The 20,445-nt window shown below is 39.8% G+C and overlaps 1 protein-coding gene across 2 annotated transcripts in view; it reads left to right on the top strand.

Moving 5' to 3' along the window:
- slit3 (slit homolog 3 (Drosophila)) overlaps nt 1-20,445 on the top strand; it is a 247,995-nt gene that overhangs the window by 178,923 nt on the left and 48,627 nt on the right. For both annotated transcript variants that reach the window (XM_086016387.1, XM_086016396.1), the window contains 5 exons: nt 1,973-2,123; nt 4,297-4,371; nt 8,217-8,360; nt 9,751-9,894; nt 14,033-14,196. In XM_086016387.1, coding sequence (XP_085872513.1) covers nt 1,973-2,123; nt 4,297-4,371; nt 8,217-8,360; nt 9,751-9,894; nt 14,033-14,196 — 678 coding nt within the window. The remainder of the gene's footprint in view (nt 1-1,972; nt 2,124-4,296; nt 4,372-8,216; nt 8,361-9,750; nt 9,895-14,032; nt 14,197-20,445) is intronic.

The following is a 20,445-nucleotide window of genomic DNA, read 5'->3' as shown; positions in this document are numbered from 1 at the left end:
CTTAACTGATGATCAATTTTGCAATAAAACACGTCATATATATGAAAGACTTTGATATGAATGCCCCTTGCACTGCATGGTATCCATTCAGCTCCATACACAGCTCTACTTGCTGTTGCTTACTTTATATTATAAAAAACAGAATCTTACCCAAAGTAAAATCCAACCAAGATTAAATATCTCAAATTAAGGCAAAATATGCCAATATATTTCTTCTAACATTCTTCATTCGCATCAACAGTTATCCTATGCAGTAGTGATGTGTTTACACACCGAAAATTGAAATTTTGGATAGTCTGCTGGCATGGCTGCTTTAGAGCACCTCGTTGTTGCAGCGTGAAAGGCCCCGCAGCTCAAATATAACATTACAGGATGTGTAAACATGGGAAAGATAGGAGATAAATCGCATCCATTTTTCCAGGTCATAGAATGGGTATTTGATTGACAGTAGAGCGGGGTGGTGATTGTGTTAAGAGAGCAGAGGGAACGACTTGATTTTTCACCATTTTGAAGCCTTTTAATCATTCAAATTTGCAGGGTTGTTCACAACACTCTTCTCTGAGCTGTGTCAAATTGAGAAGGTATATAAGTAGTATTTTCACTGGATGTGGACTTGAACAATTTATTATAACTTTTAATTAGGGATTTTATTACTGGTTGTATGAGTAAATTTAGCTTAGGGCTTTGCTTAGTATAGATCTCCTTCTTTCAATATAAATACCGCTACAGTTTTATGACAATGGCGGCTAGCTATTTCAATAGCTTTTAAAGGAATCTAACCAAGTCAAATTCACCTGTTCTACTAGCAGATATTTTTGCTTGAGTTTGGTAATACAATCCTAATTGAATAACTTTTTGGTTTTTCATGATGAATTTTTGCAGTAAAGGTAGTCCTTCTAAGTGTTCGATCTAACACCAATACCTTATGGATTATGGACTTGTAAAGCACTGCTGTTCACTCACTGGTCCTTGACAATTGAAAGATGTCAAAAATACATACACGTCACTTTAGCTTACGCTGTTGCTATGCCTTAGTGTCTACTTTGCTGCAGCCTTCCGTTTTCTTGTCTCCTCTTGAATGTAATTAATTAATTTGTCCGTTGTTGTGTGTCAGTGTGTCTCGTTTTGACTGGTACACTCAATGTAGTGTGGTTTGGTTTCCCATTCAGGGAATCCAATGAGCCAGTGCTGTAAAAATGAAAACCTGCTGGGAATTACCAATGTGTTAAACTTCCATGTTTTTACATTTAGTTTTATGTATTGGAAAGCATAACTTTTTTTCTATTGAAAGCCAAACACGTGAAGAAATTTAAGTTATTTCATAACAATGTGTTCCCTGCTACCTATAAATGACTGCACTGTGTATTGTCAAATGAAGTAATGGCAAACTAAAATGCAACTGACCTGAGATTGGAACTTTCACACTATGGAAGAAACAGGTCGACAGTATCGCTAATCGCCACTTTGTACTGTTAATTATTGCACGACATGTCCCCTGAGATTTGAGCTCCGCCGCACACCTGCTCCAGCTGCAAAATGGTTGTACGCAGAGCTTCAGTGGCTAGCATGGCTCATCCCACCGCCCCTTTTAAACCTCCAAACCCTCTTCTGTTGCCACTAAAGTAACAACTAATGAGCTTTCTTTATTCTTACAAAAAGTATATCTCTTGAACTGTTTTCCTTACTTTCTCCCTTAACAACAATCAGCACGCTTTGCGGCAGCCTAGAGACTTTATTAAAAATAAATTATCCCGCTCATAAAAGGAGAAAAATTTACCATGCTGATAGAAACAGTAACATTAAAGTGTTCCCGTTGTTAATTACGATGTAGAAATTCCATAAGAATGTAGAAATTCTAAGTAAAGAAATGAATAGATGACTATGAAGCTGTACCCAATAATTGTAACCCATCTGATCCTGCATTTTTTTTTTTTTTCCCCTTAGTCACTTTTTGTCACTCCCTTGTTGACAGGTCAAGAGGACTATCGCAGCCGTCTGAGCGGCGAGTGTTTCCAGGATCTGGTTTGTCCCGAGAAATGCCGCTGCGAGGGCACCGTGGTGGACTGCTCCAATCTGAAACTGACCCGCATTCCCTCGCATATCCCGGAACACACCACCGATCTGTAAGTCACACAAAAAGATCATTGACTATAAGTGGACGTTTGCAAAACAATGTCTTGCATACAAATGAAAAGAACTGAAAATGTAATAAGCATGCCAGGTCTCTAGTTGGCGATGTCAGGAAGCAACACTAGCGCACATGCCCTCGTTTTGTCGTTTCATCGCAGTCGGCCATGTGTGAAAGACACGCTGTACTAAATTGTGTTTTGAGTGAACTGGACACTACTTTTGGTCCCTTAAATCAAGGTTCCACTGTATTTAGGAACAAATGTCTTAATTCACTTAACAGGGTATTTAATATCCACAGCACACCTTCGCAAAAGCACACCCGCATCTCCTGTAGGAATACGTCTACACGGAACTTCCCAGTCTTGCCGTGTTGCTATCTTTACTTTTCTTTTTTTTTTTAGCTTCCATGTTAAAAAAAAAAAAAAACGAAAAAAAAAAGCCTCTCATCGATGTGTTCCGTCTCCCTCCAAGACCCCAAAGGAGCCATCATGATATCCGGCATCTCTCACACTCGCATACTGAACAGTCCCTTATATCCTTTTTTAGCAGTGATAAATGGGGTAGCACACAGAGCGCAATATGCAAGAGGGATATCCTGATTACATTGTGAGAAGGCTTAAAGTATTGTGGCTCTGTGTTCAGCTTCTACTGGAGGCTGATAGGGGATTATTATAATAAGACAGAAACAAGACTGCTCAGTATTCAGCGGAGCTGTTCAATATAAAGAATGACACGAAATGCGAGGACGTCGATGCGGTATGTGATGAAGTCGAGTCCTTAGAGGTCCTCATAAAGGGAACAACTGGTTGTCACAAAGCACAGGTGATGGAGAGAATTTCTAATATTCATAAAAAAAATATATACAAAAAGATGCAGGATATCAGACAAAAGCAAAAAGTTTGGAGTAGAACCCCCTGCTCGTTCAAGAATACAAATGAATGTTGAATACAAAGAACCTTAACAACCGTGCTGTCTCCAGCTTTCAGATGCAAGTACCTCTTCACAAATATCGTGATGAATAATTTCAAGCAAAGGAAACTTTACTTCATACATTTGTAAAGAGGAGTTTGCCAAATACAGTTAACAATGTAAAAGTCGTACATATATGGATCAATAAATGATGTGCATAAATAGAAGATGAAGTAAAAGGAATGCCAAATGGTGGCCTTGGAGGAAGAAACAGTTGCTCAATCATGGTCGATGCAGGGGTGAGGGGAAGCGACGGTAAAACAGGCCAAAATCCAGATGTGAGGAAAGGCAGAACAAGAAGCAGTTTGATTACCGTGTGTTGTCTGTTTCTGTGTATACCAATGTTTCCAAAAGATCTCAACTTTTAAAAAAAAAAAAAAAAGATCGTGTAACAATATTTTGAAACTCAAATTTAACAAAAAGCTTGCACCTAAAATCTTCACTCACCTCTGTTGTCTTGGTATGGCCAGAAATTGATGCATTTTCATAATACTCATACATCTTTAAAAGATCTGTCTGTCTGTCTGCTAATACTGTCTCCTCAAAATTGACTCATCTTGGAAATTTGACACACATACCTAATCCTTGTGTAAAGGAACGTTCTTTTCCACAACACAACTTCTCACACTTAAAAACATCCATCCACAAAAACCAATGGCCTTTATAACCTGCCTCATTAAAGTATTATTGTCGATTCTTCTTCTTCCCACCTGCTGTAACAGAGAATTTACTGGTGAGAATATTTTCTCTTTAAACACACTCGCACACTTTATAGTGTGATTAAAGTGTCTTTCATACCTATATGCAGCAAATCATGACCTCAGTTGTGTTAACCGGGCAAACTGAACAGAGAAGTATACGCAAAGTTGATTCTTTGAATAGCCTTTTAGTAAAAGTAGCCTCAATAAAACAGATGCCTCGTTTTGCCAGGGCTTTGGGCATTGTGGGTATTGATGACCCCATAGAAGTGATTCATTGTTGTCTCTTCTCCTTTTTCACCCTCTGCTCTGAATTAGCAACCTTGTTTCTCTCGTCTTGTTAACATTTGAAGAGTCACTAATGGCCATGTAACCTTCACGCAGTCTGTTTTTTAAGACTGTTTGTTTGCGTTGACTTTGAAAGGTTGAGTTTGTGACAAAATTGACCATCAAGTTTGTGACAAAATTGACCACCTAAATGTGTGTTTTTGCTGTGCAGGCGGCTGAACGATAACGAGATCGCCGTACTGGAGGCGACCGGGATGTTCAAGAAGCTGCCAAACTTGAGGAAAATGTACGTATGCGTCATTGGGCCTACTAAGCATCTTGCAAGCCTTCTCAAGAGTCATTTAGTCACTTATACATAGGTATAAGAAAAAATTAAAATTTGTCACTTTGATGTTGATGTATACTGGTGCTTGCTGGTTGTGAAAAAGGTATACTTTAATTGCAGTATTATATGTAATGTCTAATGCTACAAATTTACAGAGGTGGGTATTTTACAAAATTTTGCTGGTCAGTCGTCTCTCGTCCAGGTTACCCGTCCGTTATTCGTCCGTCATTATTTGGGATGAGCTAGATCGTAATCATGAGCTAAATCGTAATCATCAGTCCGTCAGTCATTCCGTCATATAAGTCCGCCAGAGGTCCCTAAAAATGTCAGAAAACGGGCATCCGCCAATGACGGTTCGTGACGATAACACTGACTGACAGAGCTGGGCATTTTACAAAAATTTCCCGGTCCATTTGTCGCCTTTCGTCTGCAGCCGGAGTACCCTTACACCATCCGTCTTTTTGTCCAACCTGACCAAATTGTACCTGACCGCTCCGCCTATCATTTTAAATGGGCTTCCGTTAGCGTTTCCACGTACTATCTCCGACCAACTTCCACTAGCACCTATATTCCGCCGACTTTCCATCACAACTTGGTCTCCAATTGGCTACCTTCAAACATTTCACTCTGGGAAACTTACCCCTTCTTCCATCGCTACGCTGCGTTGCTACGAAAACTTGCTGCTGCTGCTAGATCCAGACGTGCAGCATAATACCAGCCGGCAAAATAACAATGCCTAGTAGTCTATATACGCAATTTTGGAGGTGTACAAGATTTGTTGCTTCTTCTCCATTAAGTTTTCTCTTGCTACTGTATTCCAGAGCGTCTTCGCTGAGAGATATATATGAAAGGTTAGACATGCATTCCTAGGACAGGTCAAATACTCAATTCACATAACTTGAATTGTGTGTGTTTTGTGCATTTTGACTGATATTTTTGTCTATTGCCTCAATACAAAAACAATATGGCTGTCAACAACCATGCATTTCTGCTTTTATCTGACAGTTGAGGTATTGCCTACCTGGCAATAGACAACAATTTTCCTTCTCTGGTCCGTTCACGCCTTGATGTGTGCAATGGCAGCAGTGTGATAATTCTCGAGGTCCCGCGACTTGCTCTATATATGTTTGTTAAGGCAGCTACACATGCAAGGAGCAATGTTATCTCTCTCGTTCAGGGGACGGCTCATTATTATGTAAATTGGGTGGCTGTTTCCTGTCGACCATTTTAACATTTGTTCCGCCCGTGTTCCACTATACGGAGCTGGCATATGCTGATCTCTTTCGTTGTGTTCTCACAAGAATATACTAGGAATTTGTATTGCAAAATTGAGCATGAATAAAACATTCTTCACACTGGCTGGGACATTATGTCCAATAGGTCCAATAGAAATGTATTCTTTGACAGAAGTTAGAATATTTAGTTTAGATTGACGCTCTCAGAGATGTGTTTGATCAATAACAATACAGCGGTGCCGTGCAATACGATTAACCGACTTATGAGTTTTTCAAGAGGCGACCCGTCATTTGGATGATTATTTTGCCGTGGAAAATTTGAGAAAATTTTTTGCTTTATGGTACCAATGAACTCGACTCAACAAAAAGAAGTTTGGCAGAGAATGAACAATTCTTCATGTGCAAGTCTTCAAGCTGAATTACATGTTGTGCATTCAAATCAACCACATACTTTTCTTCTTTAAGTCCGCTAGCTTAATGCTAACACAGAATAAAAAAAACCATACACTGGTGAACAAATCTATGTGATAGTGTTGTAATGCTATAAGCAGTATTTGAACATAATGCAGCAACACACCTGGACAGACAATATAAAAATACTCACAGGCATATATTCTTTATCCCCTGCATAAAATGACAAATAATACTGTAGCTTACTTTGTCACTTACAGGAATTGTGAAACACTTCTCTTCATTTTTCTTCATAACTGTAGTATATTGACACCCAAGTGGCCAAGTATTGCATTTAATTCTTTGCATTATTACTGTATATTTTTATGAAGTAAAATATTAGTGTTTTATTTTACTTATTAAAAACACATTACAAACATTTGTGTTGTTTATAAGGGGAGGCTGAAATGGATTAATGGCATTTCCATTCACTTTGAAAGGGAAAGAGTTCATATGAATGTTTTTGGTTTATGAGTGAAGTTACGGAATAAATTGAACTAGTATCTCAAGGCATCACTGTATTTGTATTATTGTGGTTGTGATGTGTAGTAGTGTTGAAAAAATGTTAGTTACTGTACCGGGTATAGTGGCTATTGAGTGTATTTTTCAGTTGAAATACGACATTTTGCTATGCTTGTTTAGGTCTTTGAATCACACCATCAACATTATCACCCAATTACAACTTAATTACAACGTTGCAATGCTTTTTTGCATGAAATTCTACAAAATTCCCACGTGAACAGGCTCCTCCATGTATGCACAGTTGGTGAGCGACTTCGTCATAAATCCATACAATCATAATGAGAATTTTCATCCTTGTCTTATCGCGGGGCACCATTACTGTATGCAAATTTTAACATAAAGCAATGTCAGTCACACATGTACTTAAAAAAAAAAAAAAAAAACACCAAATGTGCGCTTTCCATCATATTATCGTTGCTCTCCCAAGCGACACATTGGATTTGGGCACATAGAGGGGCATGACTAAATCCTCATTATGTCCGCCAGCCACAAAGACAGTATAGCCAATGTGAATTATACGCTGCATGTACAGCCCACCTCGTCGCCCTGCCTGCTGGGTTCGCACTGGAATAGTTGAACAACAAAATAGGTGCTTAGGAAAAAACACGTGGGGGGAAAAAACGCAAAAGTTGGGAGCAAACGAGTAAAGGAAGAGAAAATGGACGAGAGGTGGAAAACAAACCAGGAAGAGATGGAGAGGAGGAAGCCAATAATAAACGGAAATAGAGGATTGGCCTTCGATTCAGATTTACAAGTACGCTTTATCTCAAACCTGCTCTTGTGTGTGTGTTTGTCAGTGCATAGGTGTGGTGCGAAAGAGGCAGGTTGGGTTGAGAAAAAAAAGACCCAACAGTTGATTTATTGGAGAGGAAATTGCTAACCGTCTAGCAGTGTCACCGACGATATAGATTGGCCGCGCTCTCATTTCCATTTTGCTCCTCTCAATTCTTCCTGACTGTTCTTCATCCTCTCATCCTCTTCCTCTCCCACGGCGCCGATAAGAGGCAGAGCGCGCGAGTTCCCCCGACGATCCGCAAGGGCTGTGATAGGCATCATCTCGACTTATTGTCTCTGTGGCTTTTCATTTTTAATTTTTTTGCGGGGAGATAGATCGACGTCACTTGTCAGATGATGGTGAGGACGCAACAGGAAATCCTCAGGTTGTCGAGATGCAACAGTGGCTACACCTTCACAATCTGATGAGATCCAACACAAGAAGCGTAATAAGAATTGACTCAGTGAAATGTGGAATTTTGTGCCATGATTGGTCGTTATACGAGCCCTAAGCAACTGTGGTGTCATTTTCAGTCGACAGAAGTGACAAAATGGCCGCCCCCTGAGACGGCTAAGAATGAGTGGATTTTGCGATATTCCATGAAAACAATATTAATCAAAATGCCCTGTTTCAACTAGTGGGCCTGCATAGAACATATTATAGAAAAAATGTTTGGGTTGACTTCTTTAACTGAAAATCTGCATGTAACTGGTAAATGTTTTGTTTTTATTTTCTCTTTGAGAAGAACACACTGTCAACAGTCCAGTCACTGAAGTGTGATTTTTAAGACAAACTTTTTGTTCATGGGGACTTCTTTGTTGCAGCAACCTGAGCAACAACAAGCTGCGGGACATCCGCGAGGGAGTTTTCGATGGAGCGTCTGGTGTTCTGGAGCTTCTCCTAACTGGCAACAAACTTACAGGACTGCAGGGACGAATGTTCCGAGGCCTCACCGGCTTGAAAACTCTGTAAGTGTAACCCTCGCTTATAAGCAGATTTTTTTTTTTTAATATATCCTGATGCCAAGGAACTATGTGGAAGTGAGTTGAGGAGTTTCATTTGGAAAACAAGTTGTGCTTTGCAATGAGCTATGTTGTGAGTTGAGGCGCTTTATTTTGGCAAGTCGTGCTTTGTCACCATCTTGTAGCATCTGTCGGATATACAGTAAATTAACAAATGCTATCATTCAAACATGATTTGAAATAAGTGGTCATTACTTGCAGATGTGAGCTTTTTGTGGCAGAGCTCGGTCTCTATCCCACACGAATAGTTAATGTTTCTGGATTTGGAAATAACAATGGAACATATTAGTTAACTTGGTTGATGTGAACTTGGTTGATGTGTGTGTTTGCCAATATGGTGGAAGAATGCTCGTAAACATGATAAATAAACAACATTCAAAGGACATTTGGACATTTTAATGTAACGTAAAAAAAAATGTTGTGGAATCCAAGATTCATCTCTGGATGCTGTTAAATATGCATTAATTGTTGGCTTTTACAGCCTAAATGCCTTTTTGATTTGTGTTAGTAACTGATACTGCGGGACTGTTTATTCACCCACCCTGAAATCAAAGCTAATGACAGCCTCATTTAGCCACCCACGCTAAACTGGCTAGCGTCCGATTAGGGGGTTACACGATAGTGAACAGAATCATGAGCCAAGCAAGTCAGGACGAGCTAATGCTATCATTAATATATATATGCGGGCTAATGACATTCTAATGGCATCAAAACCGTCTCTGTCTCATGTTAAGCGGCTCCATGCTACAGTAATAGCCAAGCTAACTCGTTTAGCCTCCCCACAGTTTGCTAACTAACTCAATTAGCTGTAGCCCACGTGACTCCAAGACGACCACGGCTGATGTCTCGGGACAGACTCTGTTGCGGTTGTCCTTTAGGGACCGGACAGATCGTATTATGCTATTTATATATTCGTTTTTCTTTTTATCCACTCAAAGTAGACGTTTTGCTGCCAAGACACACATCGCTAAAGCTCTTTTGACAAAGCCCATTTTAAAACTTATGTTTGGTTTTGACAGAGGAGTATAAACTTGAGAATGTTTGGCATTAGTTTAGTGTTTGACAGGCAACACCTGCCATATACTAAATTAATATAAGTATTGTCTTTGTAACTAAAGCCTCCATTTGACAGCCGTGTGTTGCTATAAATACTTCATAATGCGTGTGTGGAGGTACTAATCTTCCAGTGCAAATATTTTCCCAACAAATTACGTTTCACCACCGTAAGCCAAGTTGTATTTACAGCGAATTATATTTGCGATCTGTTTTTCATGTAGAATTGGGAGATGAGTGACGAGGAGTGATTTATTTGTACGATTTATTACCCGCGTTCCAGAATGCTGAGGAGCAACCAGATCAGCTGCATTGACAACACAACATTTACGGGCCTGAGCTCAGTGCGTCTGCTGTCGCTCTACGACAACCGGATCTCCAGCATCGCCCCGGGAGCCTTTGCCACACTGCACTCCCTCTCTACAATGTGAGTCGTGTTTGTTTTTTTTCCTCCCATAGCTTAAGGCAGTGTCACAAACACATATTTTATATTTGAAAAATCACACACCGAATGAAAATGTCACAAAAAGTGGATACACTGGGTAATTGTACCTTCTGTCATTGAGCGAAAGAGAATTTAATTGTTCTTCATGTCACTATACATCACTGGCATAGATAAATTAATAAATATTAACGTTTGAATCTTGTTTTTAGTAAAGAATTTACCAACCACTAAGGGAAACTGGATCACTTCCAATGGCACAGGTGTTGGGAATCGATGAGGTCATTATTTGTTATCAAGACACCTGGGGACTGTTTTTTAAAGTTGAGAAAAATATGTAATTTGGCTCAGTTAATTTTTCCAACTGATATTATGTACATCAAATTCTAAAACCATCCAAAAGCTGAGAAGGCTGGTCAAGGGTATTATTAGCCATGAACTGTACGGTCAATCAATTGGTGTGCATGTTTGTAATGTTCTGTCAACATTGCTTTTGTAGGTTCAAGTGGACTGAGGTTGTTGACAACATTGTCACTTTAAGAAGTGAAATGCACAGAAATTGATTGCCCTGGTTTTTCCTTGGTTGTTCTCGTTTTATCTTACCCACAGGCTAGTTGTTATATCAGCCTCAGCCACATTCCCCGTTGTGATTATGAGGGAGCGAATTAGATGCCAGTACTTCTTGTCCACCATCATCTGACCAAGTACTGTACATGTGAAGGTAGTAAATAACGTATTATATCAGCGTAATAAAACCTCACAAGTCTATCTTTATTTCTTACTCCGAACACATACCACACTATAAAAGTCTCCCCCTCAAAACAACTAGAGCTCGTATATCCGTCAACTTCGATTCAAAGTTCTACCTCATTCTTTGTTGGAGTCAAGTTTTGACAGGAAGGTTGGACAAATACAGATTGCTGCATTAACTTGATGTGTAACACAGACATTCCAAAGAATGGCTGAAACAGAAGTCAATTCAAGAAGCCGTCTTTGACTCTGAATCTGAATAAAGTGGGATATCTGCTGCAATTTACATGCTTTTTCACAGTGGCACATCATCCTGCAATCAGATAAAAACAGAAATACAGACAACAAAAGTATTTTAAAAGGATAAAACAATATTGATTGGGTATTTAAAGAAACCTTTGCGCCAAGGCACTTATATTCCATTCGAAAATCTCTTGGCACACCACTAAATGTAGATGCCACAAAAAGTATATACTGCATACTGAAAAATTGATCTTGTCGCCATTCAATCAGATTTTTTATCACACCTGTGTGAAATGTGTACCTGCTAAGTTGTGAACGCTGTCATTAAACCGCTATATGACTGGCAGCATTTGAATGCAAAGGTTAATAGGACGTTCTGCCATCTAGCAGAAGTGCTATTAATTGTTCTGCCTGTCAATCACTTTCATAGATAAATGACGAAAGATACATGATTGGTAGTAAATATCAATTTTCAGACCAATTACATGAAATTGGATCATGATATCTCACTGCGTAGTAGTTGGAAATCACTGACTAAACGCTGTGAACCTGTTGCTAAGCAAAATAGCAGCACTTAACAACCTGGTAATAAGTGTCCAGACTGAATATTTTAAACAACAGTATTAAATAGGATCTTAAATTTGTCCAGTCTGTTGCGATTCTTCACCGTCTCTCTGCATGTTTCCAAGAAAATCCATTTTGGTGAAAAGTTTCACTTGACACCATTGTAAGATTATATATATGTATACACATGGGTTTCCAGTTGGTTCATTTGATTAGCTATTTACCGAAATAATCATCGTTGTTGGGTTTAGCCTTGCAGTCTCTGCATTAACTTTTAATCGGCACGCATTGTGCAGCGTGAAAGAAACAAGGGCAATTGTATTAGAAAGCCTGTTTGCTCATTTCCTTATCTACCTTGTATATTTTATTTTTATTTTTGAAGCTTCCTCTCCACCAACCCACACACGCCTTAACGCCTACCTCTTGTTTCCCAGCAGAGTGTGTGAGTTTAATTAAAAGATTAACACGTGGAAAAGGGGAAGGAAGGGATTTCGCTGAGGTCGGGTCGCCACACATGGAGGTCAATTCATTGTGAGGAAATGAAGAAATTACTGGATCCTCCTAAGCTATAGCAGCAACCTTTTAACGTTGTGACCACAATGAGTTATTACGTGAGATGCTGAATTGTCTTTGGCAGAATTTGAAAGTCTGCATCTGTCTTGTGTTAGTTGGAAAATAGCTTTGAAAACGAATGGAAATGCCGTTAATCCGTTCAAGCCTCATAAAAATAACAACCGAAACATTTTGAAATGTGTTTTTAGTGAGGAAAATAGCATTTTACAATACTGTCATCTTCCTAAAAATAATGGCCTGTGTCTTTTTTTTTAGTTTTTTCGGAAATCACAAAAAGTTATTTTCATTCAAATAATTATTAATCATTTCGTTTCAAGGGTATACTGAAATGATCTGTTTAAATTTGCAGAGATGGCCAGCATTCTGAGGATATGCTATTTTGTCAAAATATGACTTTGGCCATTAATTTAAGAGGGGGATGATATTGTACTTAAAAAATATACAATTTTGAAACAATTTATTAGATGTAGTAGTGTAGTAGTGTAAACTATCAGCAGTTTTGCCCCATTTTTTGGTTTCAACTCATTGGGCATTGTGCTGCTCCTTCTTGTATGCTCGCCTTGGCCACCAGGTTTTTTAGGATAATACAGACATAGTCACACATGAAGAAGTGCAGAGAATAAAAAATATATCCCCATGAGCATTGTCTGTCCACATGTAAATTTCCATCAGTAATAAGACGGTGACACCAATGCTATTCATTAGCCCATCTATGCCGTTCTGTTAGCATTAAGCTAAGCAAACTTTATTAAGGTAAAGCTAAGTGGTTGTTTGAAATACACAATGTGCAGTTCTCTTTTCTTTAATTTTACCTTGCCAATTTAAACTGGGACTGGCATGAATCAGCTTTGTAAAAAAATGTATAGAATATTTGCTGCTGCAAACGAATACTCGTATTAATATTGCGTATTAAAGCTGTAGTTAGCAACACTGAAGGGTGAAGATTTGAGGTAGCTGTGATTGTGGAGAAGCAACAGACGTCTAGTGTCTGCCGGAGTTGTAAGCAAAGGTAATACATTTTTCAACATGGCGATGTTGCAAGGAAGTCTCTTCCTTGTTTATTACTGTAACCATGATAACAAATGTCCGCGAACCGCACCACAAACTGAGCAAGAGCGAAAGAGTAGTGCTGAACCTTCGTTCATTTTTCAAGATGAACTTTTGTCTGGGGAGATGATGCCAGCTGCCAAACCTTTGCTCATCCTCTTCCCCCCCTCAGGTTTAATATGCCTCCCCATAAATATCGCATGAGTTGTCGGAAAGACAACAAAACGCTTTGAGAAGTCATCGAAAAAGAAGAATGCGATGAATACGATAACCTTTTCTTTTCTTTTGCTTCTTTCACTGTTTGGCTTGCCTGGCCTGCTTATCTCTGCCTCTCTGTATCTCATTTAGCTCACAAAATGAATAAAAAATGAACGATAACCTTTTTCTACCGGTCTCTTTGATTTCCTCTTAGCCTCCCCTCCCCTTCATGCACTTCCATCTAAATGTGTTTGAGTTTATGACCAAATGTGCCTCGGCGCCTAAGTAGTTTGCAGTGTTTTAAAGCCAACATTGAAATTCTGCTGTTTCTAGCAACTGAGAAACGCTTGCCCTTGCTTGCTTGCGGTGTCCCTTCTGTTAGTCTTGATGAAGCGTCCGGGTGCCTTGATTCAACTTTTGCAGAGCAGGAAATATTTCTAGCGCCGGGTCTGCCGAATGCTATAATGGGCGCTCGTTTGTTGAGCTGATTCATCTTACCTTCGCTGAGTCTGGATGCTCGAGTCTTACACTCAATGGTGTCCAGTTTCTGTCGTCCCATTTCTGTGGTACCCACAACCTCCTCTGGAAGAAAATATCTTCTTACTGTGGCCAACAGTACCCTCAGTCTCTCAAAACGGAGGCAACTAAAGCTAAGCCAAACCGTAGAATACAGTTGGAAAACAGCAAGAGCTGACAAATTCAGTCGCCATATGCTCTAATTATGTTCTGTTTGTGTGTGTTTTCACAGTAACCTCCTGTCCAACCCGTACGTGTGCGACTGTCACTTGGCCTGGCTGGGTCAGTGGTTGAAGAAGACCAGAGTGGTGAGTGGAAACCCTCGCTGTCAGAGGCCCGCCTTCCTCAAGGAGATCCCCATCCAGGACGTGGCCAATCCCGACTTCACATGCGATGGTGAGGCGAAGAGCGCTCAGACGTACATGTGTTTTGGGTTTGGCCCATTAGAACGTAATCTTCAGCCCTCTACCACAATACTGTATTGATTGGCTGACATCTTCTCAAACCTTCAGTGAACAAGAACTCTACTGTTATTTTTTTCAAATTACACCCAACACAATACGGTGAAGGTAGCCAAAATCAAATGCCAATTAATACATGCTCTATCAACCGTTCTTCGACCTGTGAGAGATCAGTGTCCAATACTGATACTGTAACCCTGACCCAGATGATTTTTTATTTTATGCCCACAAGAGGCAAAAACAAATGATCAATCGACCACAGCCTGGATCTTGGCAGGATCAGTTCTGAGTTGGCTTTCTCTGCAATGAACCACAAAAACAGAACAGAAGTGCAAACGTTACAAATTCCGACATTGTGGGCAATGTTCTGTAAATCTCTAAAAATAAATAAATAAATAAACGTAGTAAAGCTACCGGTAAATGAAAAAAATGGTTCAATATATCTCTCAAAATGTCACCAATGAGGTATCGAAACTAAACAACCAAATGACATAATCAAGTATTCAAAAGGACCACTGGGTGTATGGAACGCAGTTTTCCACTCATTACCATCGCCTTGTTCTAGTTTAGCAAATAAGGTTGCTGACTGTAAAGAAGCCACCACAGAGTTCATAAGTGGAAATGGCTACTTGTTTGTACCATCATATTGTAAGTCAATGCAAGGGTAATGGGTCTTATCCTTCAGTCTAAGAAACCTGATGCAATTTAACATGTAACGGCGAATTCGCAATGATGTCAATAGCACAGTCGTCCGAGCATTTCAGAGACAAAGGATTGAGCAAGTTCTTGACTAAAAACAAATTCAGATCGTCGTATCCCACCAGCACCTTATCCAAGTTATCTGGCTTGGATCTCCTGAATGACTGGGTCTTGTATTGAAGGAATTGCTGATTGTAAACAATGGGAATGGCAAAAGTAGGTTTGGGCATTGCAAAGCCAAATTAACCCCACATCACAGCAAAAATGTCTTTTCTCAACGCGGTTACCATATTTCAGTTTCACGAAAGAGATTCAGTCTTATTGGTTACCACTGCCAGGAGACGGCCATCGGGGTCAAGATCCTCCTTAGGGCTTATCAAACTTCATCACCGGACAATTAATCGTCTTAACAACACGGGTGTCCACAAATCAAGCATCAGTATTGATTTTGACTTACATCCATTTCAAGCTGCCTAAAACTAAGGCTGACACGGTTCATCTGAGGTTGTGCTCTTCCACATCTTGCAAGGACGTTTGAGCGGCCGTAGCTATGGATAAATTCAAACAAATAAAATAGGCTAATGGTACATACATGGGGAGTTGGCACTTTCCGACCTACCGCTTGGAAAAATAGATTAGAACGTCGCTCAAAGTCGAAGTTCCTAATGGAACACATAGTAGATGAAGTAATGTGATCCCAAACAACGCCAGTGGCCACAGACACACTAAAAAACTGTAGATAAACTATCTACAGTATCTGAATTTATTGGTTACATGATATATTAGTGCGTTGATATCATCTGTGCATGAAGTTTTCAGTAATCATTTTGAAAAATTGTTTTAAAAAGTTTGTTGCCAGGACTGCTGAGGGTCAAATGACTAATTCACAAACAAAACAAATACCATATCGCGGTTGTCACTGATAACTTTACACTGGAACATTTTGAGGTTTGACATTGTAGGATATTTAGGACTTCCCAGCAGTGTTGAGTGCAGCATAAAAAAAGATTAAATTCTCATGTGAGGAAAGGAAATTGAAATGATCAGGGTTTAATTCTTTACATTTTCATGTTGTGCCAGTGGGTCTCTGGGTGAGTACTCAAATTGAACAAACTGGGCACCGGCTCAGTGCTCATTACGTCAACGTTTAACCAAGCGTCCAGATGCTCAGCGTCCGTCTTACGCAATTTGTCTTGTCAGTCGCGTTGTTATTTTGGAAACAGGGCGGCTCATAAGCACGCCCCACATCCTCGGCGGGGTATTGTGAAGCCAGCGTGATCTCTAACCGCTGGCCAGCAGACTCCAATGACATCATGACATCACTTTGTGGTTCCCGCTCTGACGCTGCCGTTACCACGACAATGCCTTCCAATCGCCACCAAGGCTGCTGGCTCCGGTCGCCAAGTTTTATGCTATGCTGCTGCCTTTCTCTTCATCCAAACTTACTTGGAAATCATTTTCACTCCTCTGATAATTTCCTGCGCTGCACACTTTTATTAAAAATCAGCTTGGAAAGTCGTTAGCTGGTTTGGCTCCAGTAAAAAATAGGTGTAAGATTTGACTATATGAAGTCAAATAAAGCTATTGAAGTGGTTTGTTACACATTCTAACACTTGTATGTTAGTCATTGGGTGGACTTGATGTATAAATCAGATGTGAGAAGTGCAGCTACTTTTGCGGATTGCATGACTAGAGTGGGAAGAGTGGGTGACCAGAAGTTAAACTTTAGCTGGTTTGAATCCTGATTGGGCATGGTCCATCCATTTTCCGGTTTCAAGGTATACTACAGTTTTATAAAGTCACGGTTTCAAAACGTTCTCTTTTGGGGGGGATGGGTTGGAGTCGTCAGTACTGACAGAGTAACACGATTCCCACTGGTTGTCAGTGAGCCCTACAACTTTTCTCCTTGTTGAAAAAGTCATTTGTGAATTCTCTGGGAATCTATCCACCGTTACTTGTGGAAACCACTGCTTATTTGCTTTTTTTTTTTTTTTTACCCGAACTGTTGCTTATGTTGAAAAAGTTGGCTCTTTTGGGAAGTCTTCCCTTGTTGTTCTTATTCATCTCCATTTACTTGACCGTCACCCATCACTCTTCACCAAATTTAAGGTAACGTTCTCCTTAATATATTGATCTAACGCTTGAAATGAACCAGCTACGAGAATTAGCATGTCCACAATTGGTGAAATAATTCACCTTGCTTCCGAGGCAGGCTAATAACATTACTTGATAAAGTAGAGAAGAAGCTAAAAAAGTACTTTTACTGCAATAAAATTTTGATTCTATTCTGAAAAAAAAAAAATTTACATTTACATTGTACATGAAATCTGCTCAGATGTTTAAAAAATGTATACATTTTAAAGCTATTATTGCATTAGCATGATGCTGTGTTTATCATACCATAAGAATCTGATACCAGCCCATGCCTACTCACACTCTTGTCAAAGGGATGTAAAAGGAAGCTACCGAACATCCATTTACCACCTATCACTGGGAATTTACTCCCATGAGACAGCTGTTCACAAGGAAAAACTACAACTACTTCCTTAACCTTTTAATGGGGTGAAGCACTCACTGAATCCAAACATTTCACCATTATCTGAGTACATTACACAACTGTTTTTACTCTATTGGACTCTTAATCTCTGTAAATGGCCAATTAGCTTGTGTGTGGAAGCCAACAGTCAGTTCCTGCCCAAACGTTGTGCAATGTAAGGACGTGTGCTGCTTGAATTTCACTAAACTGCAGAATCTTGCCTGGCAGTGACATCACAATACACAAAAAGCATGACCACTAAATATAAACCTATTTCGAGTGTCTCTTTACACACACACAGAAACTCGAGTTGCGTTATTATTGGCTCGGTGGCTCCTCCTCATTATCCTTCATTATGGTTTTAACTCTGTTGGTTTTCACTCTATTCGAAGCACAGTTCAAGTGTTCCCATAATGCAACTAGCAGCGCGACGTTAGCGAATTGTGCAAGGGTGTGTGTCTGTGTCATACGAGGAAATGGAAGCCTTCCTCGGCCAAGAACAACGCTCTGGGCTCTGATCCTTCCTAACTCTTCATTGTTGGAGGCCCGCACAGCCCGCCATGTGTTTTCGGTTGTGAGCATGTGTTTGTAAGCATGCTTAGCTTGGATTTTCATGCGTTGCATCTGTGCTAGCTAGCACGTCTCTGAAGTGATTTTATCCGTGTGTGTGTGTGTGTGTGTGTGTGTGTGTGTGTGTGTGTGTGTGTGTGTGTGTGTGTGTGTGTGTGTGTGTGTGTGTGTGTGTGTGTGTGTGTGTGTGCGCGCGTGTGTGCGCGTGTGTGTGCGTGTGTGTGTGTGTGTGCGCGTTGTAGGGCAGTGAAGACGTCCTTGTCACACAGTCCTTGTTGGTTGCCCGCAAGTGTTGGGCTATCTTATCAGCTTCTGTTCATCTGAGATAAGATAATAAGACTTTATTGATCCCACCGTGTGGGATTAACTTGTTGCTGCAATGGGAAGAAGGGCCAACAAAACACATAACAAAATCAGAACAAATGACAATACACATACGCTCAGTTAAGGACCAAGACAACTGTGTGCTCACAAATAGTGGCCTCCACTCAACAAAAAAATCACAGAGCTCAAATGTCTTCAAATCCTTGCTCTGTATTGTTTAACAGAGTTCTCATTCTGGAGCATCCCCAAGTAGAACAGCAGGAGGTCTTAAGTAGAAACAAAGCAAGGATTTAGTCTTACAGTCACATAGAAAACAAGAAACAAAAATCGTCTTGTCATGCTCTTCCGTCGTAACCAAATGTATCATGGGCGAAACCTCAAACATTCCTTGGAAGTATTGACGCACTCCAAAAAAAAGTGTTGTAAATTTTCCCAATCACAGACAAGAGTGTTGTTAACATTGCTGCCAAAGTTAAATGATCACATTTTTATTTCTTCAAAATCAAGAAAAATCAAGCCATTATTGTTACTTTCGGCGGAATGTGTTGAAATCGGGACCCGCTCAACTGTCAATCATACACCACTGCTACAACCTGTATTTTGACCACCGTACAAAATACACGTGTAAAAAAAAAAAAACATCTCAAAGTGGTGTTTGGTGTCAGAGTGAACACCTTTTGTGTGGCACTTTCCATCCCATGTCTAAAATAGAGACTGTAGTGAAGAAAAAGTAAGTTCACAGAGAGGGCCGTTCCTTCCAGGACAAGTGGAAATTGGCATATTTTTCACAGAAATAACTAACAACTGTGTCTAGTTCGCTAAGAGACAGTGGCTTTTTTCAAGGAATTCAATATCAAGCGTCACTACCAGATGAAAAATGCAAACTACAACAAGGTGACTAGTAACAAATGACATGAAAATTTTAAGCAACTTGAAGCTGAATTGTTGACCCCAAAACACACACACACATTTTCACCTCACCAAATCTGTTATTTTTTTTTTTTTTGCAAAAAATTGACATCCCTGGCTTAAAGCCTCAAGTGGCAGGGAAATATTGCACTGGGTCATCATGGTTTTTTTTCCATGCTGTGACAACAAGGCACTCTAAAGCAGCCATGCCAGTGCAGTGGCCCTGTCCACACTTTGACTGCCACGTTGGACTTTTTTTTTCCTCCTCCCACGCTTCCGACTACGCTACGTGTGTGCACTTGTAGCCAACAACAAGGCGCTCTAGCACAGCATGTCAGCGGACTATCCAAAGGGAAGATGCATTTTTGAGGTGTTGGCGTAGCTAACTAGCTAGCCAGCCAGCTAACTACACAGTGCCAGATAACCAATAATGCAAATAAAATCAGGAAGAAGCATTTCATGTCAGACACCCAAGTGTGATTTATCCATGCTCGCAAAATCTTGAAAAAGTTTTAATGCTATAGCTCCACAATTTCGTATTTAAGATTTCTCAAAGTTGAATGGTTTTAGCAATTGACATTTTTAGAATAACATTTTAATTTACAGGGTCTTTAAGTGAGCATTTGACTGCCTCCATTCACCTGTACGGTTAATGCATTATGTGCATGAGTAAAACACAAACATGCATTGTACTGGTGCACTTTTTTTCACGAGAGAATGTTTTGTATACCTTATATACACTCCACATGTTGGAACGCACGATAAGTTTGGCAGCCACATGGGCAATTCTAATCTTAAATAGGAAAACCTCCCCTGCTTTTGCTTTCAGCCCCATCAGCCTAAGATAAGATAATCCTTTATTTATAGTTCATTCTTTTTAAAGAGCTGGTGTTAAAGTATAGCCGCAAGAATTGTCAAGATAATACCAGCTCAAGTAGTCCTAAGAAAACACTAATTTATCGACGTGCTAAGTATGCACAATTAGGCTCAAACATCATTGTCCCACCATAGTGGATAAAAGTCAGTTTTAGTTGTTGAGCATTGCACCAAATTCCCAAATTGCATACAGACTGAAAAATAACCACACATGGTGGCTTAAAATAGTACAAATTAAAAATGTATAAAAATTGTTGTCCAAAATATTGT

The sequence above is a fragment of the Filicampus tigris genome, chromosome 2 (genome assembly GCF_054856515.1).
Source record: "Filicampus tigris isolate MCC_2025a chromosome 2, RoL_Ftig_1.0, whole genome shotgun sequence".
Taxonomy (NCBI): Eukaryota; Metazoa; Chordata; class Actinopteri; order Syngnathiformes; family Syngnathidae; genus Filicampus; species Filicampus tigris.
Note: the sequence above shows the minus strand (reverse complement) of the source record. Positions and strands in the feature narration are given on the sequence as shown.